Source organism: Taudactylus pleione, unplaced genomic scaffold (genome assembly GCF_031769625.1).
Source record: "Taudactylus pleione unplaced genomic scaffold, aTauple2 ptg000043l, whole genome shotgun sequence".
Taxonomy (NCBI): domain Eukaryota; kingdom Metazoa; phylum Chordata; class Amphibia; order Anura; family Myobatrachidae; genus Taudactylus; species Taudactylus pleione.
Genome location: NW_028284445.1, coordinates 11,604,807 through 11,623,199, shown reverse-complemented (window position 1 = coordinate 11,623,199; position 18,393 = coordinate 11,604,807). Strand labels below are relative to the sequence as shown.

Here is an 18,393-nt window from a genome sequence, read left to right as displayed (position 1 = left end):
GGACGGAAGACTACGTGCCCGCCTTGCCAAATTGTTCAGCAGAATTACCATGTCGAGCCGCCCACGAGGGTCCCACAGACAGTAGAATGTGCTGTAACCCTGTTTGGAACAGGAAGATTAGCTTGCGTGTAGGCCTGAGAGACTGTCATGCGGAGCCATCGAGCCAGTGCCTGTTTGTTAGCTGGACAGCCTCGCTTGTGAAAGCCATACAACACAAAAAAGAATCGGATTTCATTAAGGAATTTGTATGAACCACGTAGATCTAAAGAGCACGAAACACATCACCTGCAGAAAGATCCAAGGACTGGTGGGCCGGAACCACAATCGCTTCATTCAAATGGAACAGGAGATACCACTTTAGGGAGGTACCCAAGCCTGGTACGGAGGACAGCTCTGTCCGGATGAAAGATCAAAAATGGGGAGTGACAGGAGAGTGCTTCAAAATCAGAGACCCTGCGAGGATATAGTGAGGAGAAAGTCTTCGCTGTCAGCCACTTGAAGTCTACTGAGTCCAGAGGTTTAAACTGAGGAACCTGTAGACCCCGGAGAACCAAGGACAAATCCCACAGAGACACCGGAGGGACAAAAAGGAGGTTGAATGCGGAGGACACCCTGAAAGAATGTTCTGACATCAGGCAGGGGAGCAATCCTTCGCTGGAAGCGGACTGACAGAACAGAAACCTGAACTCTAAGGGATGCCAGACGGAATCCGAGGTCTAACCCATTCTGCAGAAAAGCAAGCACCCGGGAGGCCCTAAAAACTGTAGGTCATAGCCTCTGGGGGAGCACCATTGTAATTCTGTAATAGATGCGGTGTGAGGCAGGCTAACGCGTCCTGAGCATCGTATGGACCACAGCCACAGAGCGAGAGAAAACCTTGGCCTTTAAGAGGGATGACTCAAGAGCCACGCCGTCAAAGACAGACGCAGTAGGTCCGGGTGCAGGCAAGGACCCTGTGCTAGTAGATACTGCCGTAGAGAAAGTGGAAAAGGAGTGTCTATGGAAAGACTCCGTAGGCCGTTGAACCAATGTCGCCTGGGCAAGGCTGGAGCTATTAGTATCACCGTACCACCTTCTTGCTTGAACCTTCGGAGATTGGGAGGAAAGAGATATGCAAGGCTGAAGACCCACCTCACTGCCAGAGCATCCACGAAGGCGGTTGAGGGGTCTCTGGTCCTGGACCCGTATCTGGGGACTTTGTGGACCCCACACACAAGATAAAAAGAAGAAAAAGGATAAGTTAAGTGTATACGTAAACCAGCAATGTATTAACAGGTTAAATAATATCCTCTTTATACAAAAGTGACTGGAAGTGCCCCAGGAATTGAATATCAGGCACTCAAATCAAAGTTATTAGCCCAAGTCAATATACAGCAAGATACTCCTGTGTGGGGCACACTTAATACAAATTGTATTCAATTAAATAAGTTTAAATAAGACATTTATAAGGTCCTCAAATGGCAAAATTAGTACTTCAGTGGTGAGATTATTCAGATAATTACTCCTCTTTAAATTAGTGTATTGGCAGGTTCGGTGTAAATCATTGGTAATAATACACCAGACAAAATCATCTATATTCATTCAGAGTTTGTGTTCTTACATACAGTACGTATTTCCAAAACCACTATTGTCAGCATTTGATACAGAAAAGTTTTTTCTGTGTGCATGCTTATCTTTGCTGTCCCCAACATTATATTTGAATAAATTTGACACAGCTTGTATTGGTCTAGTGTGTACAATTTACCTTCAGTGCCAGTATGTCTGCCATACATGTTGTAGGGAAACCAGATCATACTGGCACTGAAATCCCCAGGCTCCAATGCCAGGACAATTGATCCTACAGTTTCCATGCGGAAAGAGAATACCTGAGAGACCACTTCTTGGACCCAGGCAACTCTGCGCCAAACAGCCTGCCTCCCGAGAAGGGCAAGGAGTGCATTCTTGGATCCAGAGTCCACCTTCCAGGACCACAGCCAAAAGGACCTGGCGAGTGACTACCGAGGTCGCAGATGCCTTAGAGGCAAGGAGTCCAGTATCCAACGCAGCTTCCGGAATATGGGAGATGTAGGCCAGTTGTTCCCTGGTAGCGTCTGATGGCAGGCTCTCATCCAGTGACTCATCCTTGGATAGCCTTAGCCACCATAGCTGGCCTAGTGATAGAGCCAAAAAGCGAGTAGACTGACTAGACAAGTTTCCAGTCTTCTATCCGTGGCATCTTTAAGGGAGGATGTAGACAGTAAAGGCAGCGTAGAGCTGCTGACCAAGCGTGCCACATGTGAATCAACAGTGGGAGAGACTTCAAACTTAGGACCTCATTCAGAGCCGCTCGCAAAAAGCGTGCAGACGTTTTTTGTTTTTTTTGCCAAGCTGTGGGTGACCACCCACAGCTTTTGTGAGCGGCCAGGTGATGGTCGCGACCATCGGGGCTTGCGACGAGACGCTTGTGGTAGAGTCTCGTCCATCGCAAGCCCCAGAGAGCTTCCTGCTCTAACAGAGCAGGAAGCTCTCCACTGACATCACCAGTGATGTCAGTGGTGCTTCCCACAAACGGCAGGCGTTCCTTCAGGAACGCCTCAGTTTGTCCAGCCACCCCCCTCCCAGCCTATAAAACGGGGCGAGCTGTCAATCAACATAGACAGCCGCCCCGTTTGTATCGATCCCCGGAGCGAGTGAATTTCTCACTCGCTACGGGGCTTGCGCGCGGCACGTGCGCAGTGCCCCACCATCGACCCGCTTGGGAGCGGGTCTGAATGAGGGCCTTAGTACACTCCCTAGTAGACAGAGGGCAAAAAGGAGCTAGTCTTTTTGGGACCTGGAACAGTTTGCCAGGAGTACCCCAAGCTTCTTCCATGAGCTCAGTGAGCTGTTTTGACTCAGGGAATTCAGGGCCTGATTCAGACCCGCTCGCGAGCGCTGAGTGCTCGCAAGCGGGTCGATGTGCCCTAGTGCGCATGACGGAGGGAGCTCCGTCGTGCACATGTGCGAGACCCGAATAGCGACGGCCAAGCCGTTGCTATGGGTCTCGCACCAAAGGGGGCATGCTGTCGATGGTGAGTGACAGCACGCCCCCTTTGGTGGGCGGGCCGGGGGCGTGGCTGCCCAGACGGAGGCGTTCCTATGGGAACGCCTACCGTCTGGGGCCGGCCCCACTGACATCACTAGTGATGTCAGTGGGAGTGCTTTTGGCACTGATAGAGCCAAAAGCACTCCTGGGCTTGCGGCAGCGAGACCCTACCGCAGGGTCTCGTCGCAAGCCCGAAGGTTGCGATGGTCTTGACCATCGCAACCATCTTTTTGGCCGCTCGCATAAGCTGTGGGTGGTCACCCACAGCTATGCGAGCAGCCAGGAGGCCGCTCCCATAACAGGTAGGAGGGCCCTGATTCAGAGCGAGCGCTCTTGTCAGAGCGTCCGGCTCTGAATCAGGCCCTCAGTCTTGACATTTAAACATCAGGTTTTTAGGCTTAGGGGCCAGTCAATCATCCTCTATATTCAGGATTGTTTTAACCGCCCTCACTAAAGCAGGAACATCCACTGTTGAATGACTGTGCTCCTCGCCCGAGTGCGACTTGGAGAAAGAACCTTGTGCATCATCTGCCTCCTCAGATGATGCATCAGAATCCGAAAGCTGGGTAGACAGAGGATGATACAGTCTGCCTGTAACTTTTGCTGAGAGGCGGCAGACGAACGAGCCATATTCTGAACTGAGTGGGCATTAAGATCCATCCAAGGGAAATGCATAGGGGGTACCGACATAGTAGGCTGTAATAGCTGTGGGTACTCCATGGGAGATAAGCAATCCACTAGCTGCGTCATAACCTGGGATAAGGAGGACACCCAAGGTGGCTCCTGGACAGTGTCTGGTAAGGTGGACTGGTGAGTAGATTTATAACAATTAGCACACAGACCATCCTGTATGAAATCCTGAGAGGGCAAGTCCGCGAACAGGATTTGCATGTAACCAGCACAGGGGTCAGCCTCCTGTTTATCCTTGCCTTTAGAAGACCTAGAAATAGCTAGTAAGTAGCACACAATAAGTGTAAAGCTAATAATGCAATGTGACACCCTTCACAATACAAGTATATGTGAAGTAATAGTAGTTAATGAACCCCTACACACCTGGTAGTTGAGGGTTTTAAGAAAGAGCAGCAGGGATAGATCTAACTGACAGTCAGAAAGCTTAAGGCAGAATATGACCACAGCAGAGCTAGCACAAGTCACATACAATGCATATAAATATACTTATAATGGGCACTAAATCAACTACTCAAGCCTCAAAGGGCTGGTAGGATTTGTGTGCTGGGTAACCTGGCCGTAGGGAGAGGTACAAAGGGAGAATGTACCAGAAACGCCAGAGACCTGTAGCTTCAGAAAAGCCTCTCATTAATGGCTGCTGAGCATCTCATATTGGGAGGAGGGTGAGGAGGAGCAGCTCACAGACGGGAAACCTCTTGTGAGGGATCAGGCTCTGGGCTGGAGGAGGGGCTGCCAAGGGAGAGCTTACCTCACCACTGCTGCAACTGGGTGACGCTGGCCTCTAACATGGTCCCCGACGCCAGCATTTAACTGGCCCTGTGGTCTAGTAGGGGAGTGGACGAACCAGCCACCCCACTGCAGCATCCTCCGGCAGGTCTCCACCGCCGGAGGTAAGGACTGCACAATACGAGATTCCTCGCAAGCAGGGAAACGCCATACCTGTACCTCTCAGTCTGCCCGGCTGCAGTCCTGGGTCCCCAGTAGAGCAGCTCGCAGAGCCCCACTGGTGCCCGCAGTAAATCACCAGACCACCCACCGGTGTTGCGGCGCCGGTAACTGGAGCAGCCGCACAGGCGCCCATTAGGATGCTTTGCTGTTTGCTCAGAATAATAAAAAAAGAAAAGAAAAAAAACTCATAAAAATAAAGCTTGGGGCTGCCTAAGCAGTCTCTAAAAAACGGTCTGCCAATGGCTGGGAGCGTGGTACATGTGGAGGAGGCCCGGGGCATCCTGGGAGCTAAAGCTTTAACTGTTTGGAGCCCGGATCACTAACCACACACCCACCATGGTATCCCTGTGGATCCCCTATGGACTCTGAAGAAGAAAACTGCATTACATTAAGACCTTTGCCAACACACACTAAATCCCACGTACACTTATGTGCAAGATGCTCTGCACAAAATAGAGAACAACTAAATGTTATGGAAATGTGACCACTTGGGGAAATGTTTGATTCTAACCAATGCAATAGTCACATATTTGCATAGCATGCCACATGGCATTTAACCCCTTCGCTGCTAAAGGTTCTCTCATCCTTGTGTGGAGGTAATTTTTCTTCACATTTGAAATAGTCACATTCCAACATATCGAAGATTTTTTTTTGGTTTTTTATGCACTACCCACACAAAATTATACCTTTTTTTCAAAAGACTTATTATGTCAGCGTTTCCCAAACTGTGCGCCGCCACACCCTGGGGTGCTACAGCAGACTTGCAAGGGTGCCGTGGCCTGTTGGTCTAGTCCATTCCCAAATTTTGGGTTATTAGGCTAAACGCACATTGCTTTAGCCATATAGATAGAGTCTGCGGCCAGTTACACAGAGGATGCTCCTTGAGCAGCCAACCAGATTCCAAGCTGTAACAAGTCCATCTGATAAGTGGACTGTCTGCCTCCTGCTTCTAATATCCTCTTCCATGTCAGGGCTAGGAGCACAGTGCACCTGCATGAAAAATCCACCCCAGTCAGTCACTGCAGTCAGCAGGAAGCAAGGCTGCCAGGCGTCAGAGTTTGACACAACAGCAGAGGCTGCAGCAGTCACTCACCTCAGCTAAGGCTTTCAGCCTCTCAGGTTATCTGTGATTTTGGGTGTGTATTTTTTTCACAGAAACATTGTGGGGGCATATCTAAGTCACTACATTATGAGTCCCATGTGGGGCATTTCTGTGGGCACAATGTCAAAGGGGCAATGGATGTAATTACATAAAGGGGCATTGAGGGAGCAAGCTGTACTAAAGGGCCAATGTGGGTCATATCTATGTGGCATAACAGCATGGAGCCCAGGTGCTGGGTATTTCTGTGGGGGCATGTAGGTTAGGGCTGTAATGTGGGCATAACAAATATATTTTTTCTGTCATTAAATGTATTAATAAGTATCTCGACAGACAATTTTTAGGGGGAGATTCAATTAAGCGCTGCGCACATAAGAGGTTATTGACCCTTGTTTTTGCTAATGTTACATTACTTTAGCATGAGAAGTTCCAAAAGAATCTCAACGCTAACTGAATCTACCCCTTGGCCTAGGGGTGTGCAAAAAATATTCTGGGGCAATAAGGGTACCATGAACTGAGAAAGTTTGGAACCACTGTATTATGTCATTAGACTTTTCAATCATTCTGACAAATCTATTAAATTGTAACCCAAATAAAAAAAGGGGACAGGGGTGGGGGGGAGGTTATTGAAATTGCCAGAAAGGGAAACAAAAGCAAACTGGATTTTTTTTTCTTTTTCTTACAAGCAGCACAAAAAAAAAAAAAAAAGTTTTGTTTAAAATTAAAATGCTTTTTTTAAGAAGAAAAATTTAAAAAATTTCAGATCGTTTTTTATATGACAAGATGGGGGAGAGCCGATTCCCTTACTTTATCCTAGCTGGACGAAGCAGATCTGATGAAAGGTGATCGCTCACCCAACACCCCAAAACCTTTTCGGTCATTGAACCATACAGCAATAAGACTAATTAATTCTACATATAAAAACAAATTATAGCCATAACCGTAAGGGGTGAACGGTCAGTTTACCTGCAGTCATATCATTCATCAATTTCAGACAGTTCAATCCAACTATCTGAGCTGCATCCAGCAATGATCTCCTGTTTGCGTCTGTGAAGAAGGAGGGAACCTGCCAGACAAATACCAGCCTGAGTACAATACATTACCAAGGAGCTTAAAAAGTTTTACACTGAACATCTTAAATGCAACACATAGGGCCAAATGTAATAGCCTGCGGGTTACTGAAGCTGACCAACCTGATTTTATCTGGAAAAACACAAAAAATTACCTGTAGCTTTAAATCTTGCAGCTAAATTGACAAACTCCGCAATACTCTTACAATTGATCCACTGTGTTAAACAAGGGTTCACTTACGGATATGACGCAGTCCGTCACCGGCTTCTTCAGGTTATTCTCAGCAGTCTCCTTTAGTTTAGTCAAGAGCATGGCTGTTATCTGTTCAACACTAAACACGTGTCCTTCTTCCATGTACATCACCTGCACGGAATGCATAGATTTGGATAAAAATTCATGAAAACAATTTAATTCGGAAAAAATAAAAACCACTTACACGTGACAAATCCGTACCTTAACGCCAACTCCACCATTGTTGGTTGGAACCAGTTCATAGGCCAAATTACTCCTCTCCTTCTGAACAAAGAGATCGCAAAACGATCGACCATGAAACGTCTTAAAGTTGTATACTGTGTTGGTAGCATTTGTTATTAGCTGTAGAAAGGCAAAGATCATATTAAGCATTACATTTTAATGAAATCATAGTTCTTCACAATATACTAGAAGTCAAAGTAAAATTAGTGCCTGGGGATACTCTAACGAGAGATTTAGCTTAGACCTGGTCTAGTTTATCTGTACAACATGAGTGGAAGAGTGTATGGGGGTGAATTACAAAGCCACATAAGAGCAGCTTTGCAATTCCGTCCTCGCTAAAATGCATCTCATGAATACAAGGAAATGAGAATCGCACAGGACTGGTGAAATAATGTCGGATCCAAAATAACCCGATTAGACAAATATAATATCAGCCTATTGACATTTGACAATTACCAACTTCAGATATTAATTGCCACACAGTGGACTATATCAATGTTTGTTGGTGGTGCTCCCCAGAGTCAGGGAAAAACTCAAAATAGACCAAGAGACAAAAAGGTGTGATCAAGCCTTGGCGAAACATACGTCACCTGACCACTAACAGGACGCATGGTCAGAAGCGGCCAGGTACCTTCCTGTAGCGCAGCGTGGAGGGTCATTCCCGCTGCCTTTGCCGTGTTCCCCGATCCGACTACACAGCAGGCAGACGACTGATAGCGGAAAGGTACCTTCCTAGTGTGCAGTGTAGAGGGATACTCCCGATGCCTGTGACTTATGCACATGCCTGAATACACCTTATTCATAACGGAGTAGCCTGGGGGAATGACCGGACTTAGTCTGGGTTATAGCGTGAGGCGAGATCCCTCACTGATGCTGTTCAGGCATTGACGATTGGAATGCAATAGTGGATGCAGTGTTTAACAGAGAACCAATACAAGATAAGTTGCAAACTGTATCTCATTATGATTTACGGGTAGCCTCTCTTTTCTTAGTATACCATCCAATTTGGTATATCGTTTGAACGTGTTATACTGTTTAATTACAATATGTGATATACATTGATACAATGTGTTTGTTAATCTGAATATTACTGAAACAGCTATAGATGCAAGATACATCTTTAAAGAGTTTGTGCTTATATGAGAAGAAGAAACCTTTTTGGTATTGCAGTATCTCTGTTCACAAGAAATTTTGTTTCCCCCTCTTTCTTTTATTTTTATATAGGGGCATATCAATAACAGGGCCTGTATCAATTTATGTTTATATCTGTGACAAGGGTGAGACATTAAGGGTACAGACAATTAGGTATACATATCATCCTGTCTCTATACTACTGCATCCATAGAAATATAAAGTTTTACTACCAATAAGAGTCAGTGTGAATGTGTATGTTCAGGCAAGTAAGATTATGAATAGATATCCTTTATACTATATTGTTATAGACAAATTGGATTATGAACTAGAATATATTATTTTGTCTATTAAACATTTGCATGGATTGATCACTAACTATAAATATATAAGGGTTATCGGACCTTGTATAGGATATATCTTTCTTGGATAATATTCTCCTTATTGAATAAGGTTTATATATGTATATTTTGTACTGTGTATGTTTGTGTGTCTAGTTCTCGATTTTTTAAGTGTAATTTATTAAAAGTTAATTTTTAATTAGATCATGTATCTTACTTAAGTAGTGCCCCCCCCCCAAAAAAAGAGTCTTCTTTTGTCTCTTGGTCGAATTTAAAATGCACCTCATGGGATCACCATCGCGACCGTCGGTGTTGGACGGCACCGACCAGCTGAGTAAGCTGGCCGGCAATTGAGGGCAAGAAATGGTGTCTGTGGACGCAGATCCTGGCCTTGCTACTCACAGAAAATAGGGGCTCCTGTTTCCAGGTACACAGGCCGTCCCCGCCCACGCCTCTACCTGTCAGTCAGGGGCCTGCTTGCGATCGCACAGGACCCTTTCTGCATATGCGCAGAACGGGTCCTGCGCATGTAGAATCATGATAATTGGGAACCTGCGTTCAGCATTGCACTTGCTGAAACAGGCCCTATATCCACAGACTGCATGCTTAAGCTGGGTATACACTATACAATGTGTGTACCCCACTTACGGCAGAATGCAATGGAACAATATATCGCGCTGGCTGTACACACTACACGATCCTGTGTAGGACCGCGCGATATAGATCGCTCCATGCTACATTTAGTAGCTCGGCGTAGTTCATTGAGTCATCCCATTTGCTATGCAACACAGCAGATGAAACGATGCGATGAACAATCGCCGTGCACACTATACAATCCGCACCATATATTGTTCCGATCCGGATTGCATATTGTGCACCCAGCTTTAGTCAGAAGATTATATACTATCTAGCGGGAGTCTGCACAACAAAACATACCTGATTCTTGGCCGCAACACCAATTGTTCTGTTCTTTGTTCCAAAAGAAACCACAGACCTGATTGAAAATAAAATACAGTCAGACATACAAGGACAATTAAACAGATGATTATAATAATATTAATGCATTCTACACAGCACATCTGTCATCTATAGTGAGAAAAGAAAGGGAGTTTTAGCTGACAGGAATAAATCTTCACTTCCCGCAGATGCCTACACATAAATTATTGTATGCCAAGGACATGTGTGGGCACAGTGCAACAGTATGTAAAAGATAGGTGCCAAAATGGCATGTAATATGTATGCTTAGGACCCAGTATGGAGTTTCTCACAATACCTAACAAAGTATAGCTATATCAGCATTAGCAATTGCTAGGTTATATAAACAAAGTTTCAGGTCCGGGTGTGGTATGAAAGATAGACAGTCTCTATATAGACAGTCAATGGGTCGACACCAAATGGTCGACAGGGTTAAATGGTTGACATGTTTTATGTTATTTTAACACTAATCCTCCCCCTAGTGCCTAATCCTAACACTCCCCCTAGTGCCTAACTCTTACCTTGGTGCTTAACCCTAATCATCCCTTCCGTACCCAAACACTACAAATTATGAAAAACCATTTGTCGACCCTTTCTGTGTTGACCATGTAACCCTGTTGACCATCTGGTGTCGATATATTGACTGTCTACCTAGACACTGTAGAACTTCCATCTCTATAACTTCAGGTCCTTAAGCCCGGAGTCCAGAAGAGCGCAAACTGATAATCTAAACATCAGGTTTGGTAGATGTAACGACTACACCACCTCCTCCACCAATGGGACTGGCTTGGCCCTGATGCGATCTCCTCCCAGAGTCAGGTGGGTCTTTAACCACGCTGTCTCTGGCATTCCTATCCTCATTATAGAGCTTAGCAGTGGGGCTGATGCAGAGTTGAACACGAGTTGGCAGCAACTCTACTGCATTGATTGAATGGAACTAGGGATATAGGGCCTGATTCAGACCCACTCGCGAGCGGCTGTCCGCTCGCAAGTGCGTCGATGTTCTGCACTGAGCATGCGCACGACGGAGGGAGCTCCGTCGTGCGCATGCGCCAGACGCGACGAGCGAAGGATTTTCCTTCGCTCGTAGTGTCTCTTCAAAGGGGGCGTGCTGTCGATGTTGACTGACAGCACGCCCCCTTTGGTGGGCGTGCCGGGGACGTGCCTCCCTGACAGGGGCGTTCCCAAGGGAATGCCTCCCGTCAGAAGCCGGCCCACTGACATCACTAGTGATGTCAGTGGGAGTGATTTTGGCTCTGATAGAGCCAAAATCACTCCGGAGCTTGCGGTTGAAAACCTCAACCGCAGGCTCCGGCTCGCAGTTTCGATGGTCGCGATGGTCAAGACCATCGCGGCCATCAAACTGCACGCTCGTATAGGCTGTGGGTGGTGACCCACAGCTATACGAGCGTCCAGGAGGACGCTCCATTTTTTAGGAGGGCGGCCCTCATTCAGAGCGTGCGCTCTGCTCTGAGCGTACGGCTCTGAATGAGGGCCATAATCAGGTCTGAGTGGCCCAGCCCTATTTGGTTTGATACCCATCATCAGCAGCGTGAGCCTGGACTAGCCCTATACTTGGTGAAACACATACATCTGAACTGGCATATTTACGCTTCTGGCTAACTCTGCATATGCGCAATTCCACTGACACGCATGGACAGGTTTATATGCGACTGAAAAGCGTACGACTCTGCTGCATTGTCCGTAGTTGTGTCCTCTCCATATTGGAGCATGCTTAGTGTGGAAACACGCAAGATGAACTCCACAAACAGCGTACATTCAAATCTGCTACAAACACTGTGACTACAGATGTAAGCAGTCTTCATTCTAGCACCCTTCACCTGTCAAAACATGTGCATTCCTCTTTCCTGTCTGGGGTGTCACTCTCTGCTCTGGAGCTTTAAGCACACTCAGCTGATGCAATAAACTTCTGATATACAGACCAGAGTGTACTAGAAGCACCAGAGCATAGAGTGACACCCCAGGCCGGAAAGAGGAATTGCACATTTTGACAGGTGCAGGGTGCTAGAATGAAGATTAAGGGGTCTATGTACTAAGCAGTGATAAGGTGCCAGCCAGTCAGCTCCCAACTGTCATTTTTCAAACACAGCCTGTTAGATGACAGTTGGGAGCTGATTGGCTGGCACCTTATCACTTTTCACTCTGTCTCTTATCACTGCTTAGTACATAGACCCCAAAGTAAGGACTCTGTGGCTATGGGTGAGCACATCATCTAACACAAGGGGCGAAATTCAATTGTATTCGCGGCCCGCATCTCCTGTCTAAAGTGACAGGAGATCGCGGGCCGCTATACAATTGTCCAAGATGTTCGCGCTGATCGTGCCCATAGAGGTCAGGTTTAGCCGCGTAAAGCAGCTAAACCCGACCAAAGTGCTGGGCGCGATCGCGAAAAGTGATGTTTGGGCGCCCAAACATGTCACTTTTCGCACATTTCAGCTCTCATCCCCCAGGGGCTGCGCGCTGAAATGTAGCGCTGGCAGCTCATCGTGCCCGACAGGAGCAAGAATTGAATAGCTCCGTCGGGCGCAATAGCGGCTCTAAAGAATTGAATTCCGCCCAAGTAGTCATATCATTTTACTTTTCCTCTGGCTTTTGGAACTTTCTGGATCAGAAATACAGCATATGCGCTCCTTACTGTAACTTTCTGCCCCAAACTGACTTTCCACTTGGACTATATATTACAGCTGTGTGATCACACTAGGTATTGGATGTTTTTGAGTACTAAATATATACCCAGGATTCTAATAATAAAATCCTAGATATTATGGGATTCAAAACACACTGGTTGAGCTGGGGGGCTGTGGGATAATAATACTTACTTTCTCTGTTCTGGTTACATTACCAGTTTCTCTCAGGTTCTCAAAGCGGCCTGTAGTATAGATGGAGTCCCATGATGCGGCTGCTCTCAATCATTGATTGTCTGGTAGAGCGCTACGCAGTGATGATGTCACTGCACTGCGCGCTCCAAGCCTATCAGTAACTGAGGGCAGTTGCATCATGGGACTTCAGCTCTTGTACAGCAGCTGGGACTGGTAGAGGAGAGGAAAATACACCCACCGAAAAGAGAAGCCCCTCCTGACCACCGCAGTGTGACTAAGGTAATTAAAAGGGGTGGTGAGAGGGAGGATAGCAAGAGTAGAAGAGACAGAAGTATAGCAGAGGCTGGAGGATAGCAAGGAGGACGGGGGGGATAGACAGATAGCAGAGAGAATAGGAGGTGGATGGATGGCAGAGAGGTAGGGGCGTATCTATAATGGGTCCAGGGTGTGGAGCCATTTTCCCAATGACTTGCGCAGTACTGCTGTCCCCAGAAAAATGGCACGGGTGCCATTTTCCCCGAGATCCGCGCACGTGCAGTAGATTCTGGCACTTAGCTAGAATCTACTGCACCGCCGGAGAGAGGTGGGGGCCCGCACTGAGTCTGCACATGGGCCCCCCTCCTCTCTTAAAACGCCCCTCAAGAGAGGACAGAGGTGGAGAGTAAATGAAAATAAAAAAATATAAAGCTTTTGCTGACTTTTCTCCCCAATACTGAGATTTTAACGTTATTTCGGGATAGGAATTGGGCCGAATGTTTCTAGATCTGCACATGCGCAGAAGACACAGATCTGGGGATGCGATATTGCTCGCAGTGCCCCAAATGCTGCAGCAAGATTGACATGCTGCTGGCTTTTGGGGGCGGGGACAGGAAGTGTTACAGAAAGCAGGGGGAATATCGCCCCAGTTTTCTGGGCGTGCCGAAGCCAGTAGCTACATCCTTAAGGTGCCCACACACAAACCGATGTCCTCACGATACGATTTTATGGCCAATTTCCTCATGAACTTTCACGGGAGCTCCCTTGCCGTCGTGATCACGGTTTGGAGTTAAAAATGTCCAATCTGACTAAAGATCTATCTTGCAGCCAATGCATTGTATCCCAGATTGGCTAATCTGCCCTACAGCACGGCAGATCAGAAGATGCGATGTACGACGAGCGGGGACGTGCATCGGCATCATGCTCGTGAGTATAAACTCACGATTTGTACTTTTTTTACCCAATTCGTCGTCACGATTCGTCGAAATCGGCCAAATCGTTTAAAATGTCGCTATGAGTTTGGGTACCTTAAGAGCTGCTTCACTGGCCCCAATGTAGTCATAGGGCAGCACCAGATACAGACACAAACTGTACTTTCATCATCTTTGCAGAGAATCATGGTACTACAATAGTAACAAAAATCAGCTAATAAACTGTTTGAAGCCATTAATGGAATAAGATCACTTATTTACATTTTTATCTGAATAACATATTACATAAAACTTTGCTCTTAAACATCCCAGGAATACATACGTTGGGCTTCTGGCATCTTAGCTTATTTGGCAATCAAATGTGATCATATAAAGCATCAGAACAAAATAGATCTGTTTAAGCTAATTTACAAAGATGTAGTTAACATTCGTAATTAAACCATTTTGAGGGCAGATCATTAAGCCATTACTGCAGGCAGCATGTGAATAGTTATTGTAGGAGGAAATTGTTGCAAACAGAGGATAAAAATTCTGGAAGATTCCAGACCCTTCCATTCACATCACAGTGATGTGGGAGTCCTGACGTCAGAAGACAGGGACCACACACACTAGACTAGATACATCACAATTAATAACTAGGGAAATACAACTCAATACTTGTTACCAATATTATATAATTACTAGACTGCAAATACTGTATTGCAATATCACACATGGCAGTCTGTATGTTACTGTAATATCACATACCTGGCAGTATGTTACTGCAATATCACACACCTGGCAGCATGTTACTGTAATATCACACATGCCTGTCTGTATGTCACTGTAATTTCACACAAGTCAGGCTGTATGTTACTGTAATATCACGTGTGTCAGGCTGTATGTTACTGTAATATCACATGTGCCAGGCTGTATGTTACTGTAATATGACACACCTGGCAGCATGTTACTGTAATATCACACACCTGGCAGCGTGTTGCTGCAATATCACACACCTGGCAGCATGTTACTGCAATATCACACACCTGGCAGCATGTTACTGCAATATCACACACCTGGCAGCGTGTTACTGCTACTATCACACACCTGGCAGCGTGTTACTGCAATATCACACACCTGGCAGCGTGTTACTGTAATATCACACACCTGGCAGCGTGTTACTGTAATATCACACACCTGGCAGCGTGTTACTGTAATATCACACACCCGGCAGCGTGTTACTGTAATATCACACACCCGGCAGCGTGTTACTGTAATATCACACACCTGGCAGTATACTGTAACATTACACAATAGGCTGTATCATACTATAATATACACATCGGGAAGTAATGTATATAATAACTACAGCCAGGTAATATTGAATGTCACTGGAGGGGATGGAAGGGGTTGGTTCTCCTGATACCAGGCTATAATGATTCCACCCCCGCCTCATACCCATAGCTGTAAGAGGCGGCGTTACACTGATCGCTACTCACGGGGTGCATCGGTCACTGAACTCATTGGCGACGGTCTCGATGCCGCCGGCCCTGGCAATAGCGACATGGCAGTTCTGGAATCCGAGATCGAATCCGACCACTGACATTGTGCGAGCGAGCGTCGAGAGCCCGAGTGTAATAATACCCGCTGTATCCCGGCGCTGGGTGATGCTGATGCGAGGAGCCCGGCGGCGTCTGACGGCTGGAGGAGGGGGCGGATCAGCTACATATAACTCCTGTGGAAGATTCCAGAAGATGCTGCTGCGGCTTCTCCTCGCCGGCTACACGTGCCGCTTCCGCTTCCGCGTTCTGGACTCTTCTCGAGCGCTCGCTCGGGGGCGGCCAATGGAAGAGCAGCATCAGGTACTGATGCAACCGGTCTCCAGGGCAACGAGAATGCTCTGGTTACTAGGGCGACGATGGTACCTGGGCAGAGAGAGCTTTCTGTACAATGATTGTTCATGTCTGAGCAACCTGTGGCACTCTAGCTGTTGTGGAACTACAAGTCCCAGCATGCTGTCCCTGCCTGTACTCAGGGCCGGATTAAGGTCTATGGGGGCCCCTGGGCAACAAACATGTGGGGGCCCCTATTACGTGCCCTTTATGCGGTGCACCCAGTAGTAGTGCCCCCAGGAGTGTTGCCCCTTATATGCAATGCCCCCTGTAGTTATACCCCCAGTAGTAGTGTTCCCAATAGTAATGCCCCCTGTATAAATACCCCCAGTAGTAATACCCCTGTAGTTGTGCCCCCAGTAGTCATGCCCCCTGTGTGTGCCCAATAGCATTGCCCTCAGTAGTAATATCCCTGTAGTTGTGCCCCCTGTGGTAGTGGCACCAATAGTAATGCCCCCTGTGGTAGTGGCACCAGTAGTAATGCCCCCCCCCCGAGTAATGTCCCCTGTAGTAATGTCCTCCCCGAGTAATGCCCCCAGTAGTAATGCCCCCCCCGAGGAATGCCCCCCCCCGAGTAATGCCCCCAGTAGTAATGTTCCCCCAGAGTAATGCCCCCCCCCCAGCAGTGGAAAAGCCGCTTGCGCTAAAGAGAAAAAAAAATCATACTTACCTTAAGCCCCGCTCCCGTTGCCTTCTGATCCGCTCGGCTGGCGCTGCTCCTCTGCACTATGGGAGAGACGCATGACGTCTCTCCCATAGTTCACTGCCTGAGCCAGAAGCCGAAGCTCACGAGTGAGCTCTAGTCTCCGGCTCTGGCTGCCGCTGCGGAGGGGGAGCCGGGCGCCCGCTGGTTACAATCTCAGCGGGTGCCTGGTGTCTTCGTGCGGCAACGGGGTTAGGTGTCCGGAGGAGGCGGAACTGGTTCCATCTCCTCCGGTTCACTTTAACCCCGATGGCTGGGTGTGGGGGCCCTTAATGTGTGGGGGCCCAGGGACGGTCGCCCCCAGGGGCGGCGAGAGGGGGGGGGGGCGGATACAGATTACCCAGGCTTCCTGAGGGGCCCGGCGCCGCCCCCCCCTCCCTCACAGCAGCCTAGCACACGTGTGCTGAGCTGTAGCTGGAGACTGCCCGTGGCTCAGAGCGCCCCCCCCTCCCCGGAGCGCAGCGCCGCTTTGCGGCGCTACAAATCTCTTTTATTTGTTTTTTTTTCAGCAAGGGGGCGTGGCCACGCCTCCCGAGATTAGGCCACACCTTGGCTCTTGGCGGGCCTGGTCGCCCCCCCCCTTTAATCGGCCCTGCCTGTACTATTTATACATTCCGTCACTAATATCACATACTGCAGTGCAATTATGGACACTAATATTGTGCCCAGATCACATTAAGTATGTGATCATTGATAAATGGAACCCTAAAGCTCCCTTTTGTCTGGCATTTCCATTTGTAAGACGTTTTGATAGGACTCTGCCAGAGGGAAGTATTTGAGAGCCCTTTGCTTGTCATTTCTATACTAAATTATATTTTACATAGTTATTATTTTCTGATTTTGTTCTATACTTGTTTATCTCTTTCATCCTTTTACTTTCAACATGTCGGAAAAAAGGAGCAGTACCAGAGTCTCTACAAGTGGTGCATACCTCCCAACATGTAAGTCCTGCCAGGAGGGACAGTTGCGCGCACCGTAGATGTGCGGACAAAATAGGGTGTGTGGCCTATCGACAAGGGGCGTGTCGTGCCCGCAAGCCAGGTCCCGTTTTCGTTATGCTGGGGGCTTGCCCAGCAATCCGGGAGCTGCTGCACAGCCCCCCAGCCTCTTCAAGAGCCAGCAATGTGTATATGGATGAGCGTCATCCATTCACCACTGCTCAGCTATGTAGAGCAGCGGTGTTAGCGGGTCCTCCCCAACTTCCCCGCCCATGGGACACTGCGGCCCGCATATCGATTCCTACCTATCTATACACTCTAAAATTGTCGCTGTTTAGCGTTATGAGTCGCACAATAGAAATAATTGCTTTCAGACTTTGTGATTCCAAAGCACAAAAAAGTTATTCAATATAACAGCAGATGGTTACACGCTGTGATCTAAATACAATTAGTGCAAATAAATTATACAGTCACAAGGTACAGGCGTTACATACGCACGCGCTCTGGATCCAGATTCCGGCATCAAAGATGAAACCTCCGTCAACAGCAAAGCAAGAAGACAGGCATCTAGTTTCAGAGAGCCCACATATATACTCTAGCAGAGATAGGCAATACAATAGAACAGGTTGGCATGATTCCATTGGTTCTTCTTTCTGGTTCTTCTGTTACAGTACAGTTCATAGGTCAATTAGTATGGTCACATTCCAGCCTCCAACAGCTATTTGTGTCCATTTTCCCGCTGCATAACAAATTAGACTGGCTACATTACAGGAAACATTTCAATCCCTAACTCTCTATGATCCATAACTTGCAGACACATGTTGCGATTTCTTCCCCGATGGAACCGGAAATCTGCAAAGACATAGTGGTTTAGAATGACACCAAACACGGTCTGCTTATCATATACTAAACCTTAGATATCAAATAACATGTATTTCAAAACATTACTGATAATAAATTAAACCTTACATATTAACCTTGATGCTAGGGAACCTTTTTATGAAAGTGTGCAGAGTGTAAGTATTGGGGTATTGGGAAAACACGCTAGTTAGCCTTGTGCG

At 47.2% G+C, this 18,393-nt stretch overlaps 1 protein-coding gene across 1 annotated transcript in view; it reads right to left on the bottom strand.

Moving 5' to 3' along the window:
* The window catches only part of HSPH1 (heat shock protein family H (Hsp110) member 1), a 44,650-nt gene extending 29,051 nt beyond the window's left edge, over window positions 1-15,599 (bottom strand). The window contains exons 1-5 of the mRNA XM_088460255.1: window positions 15,299-15,599; window positions 9,755-9,812; window positions 7,326-7,466; window positions 7,113-7,235; window positions 6,768-6,867 (exon numbers count right to left, since the gene is read on the bottom strand). Coding sequence (XP_088316381.1) covers window positions 6,768-6,867; window positions 7,113-7,235; window positions 7,326-7,466; window positions 9,755-9,812; window positions 15,299-15,405 — 529 coding nt within the window. The 5' untranslated portion in view covers window positions 15,406-15,599. The remainder of the gene's footprint in view (window positions 1-6,767; window positions 6,868-7,112; window positions 7,236-7,325; window positions 7,467-9,754; window positions 9,813-15,298) is intronic.
* Between the last annotated feature and the right edge of the window lie 2,794 nt (window positions 15,600-18,393).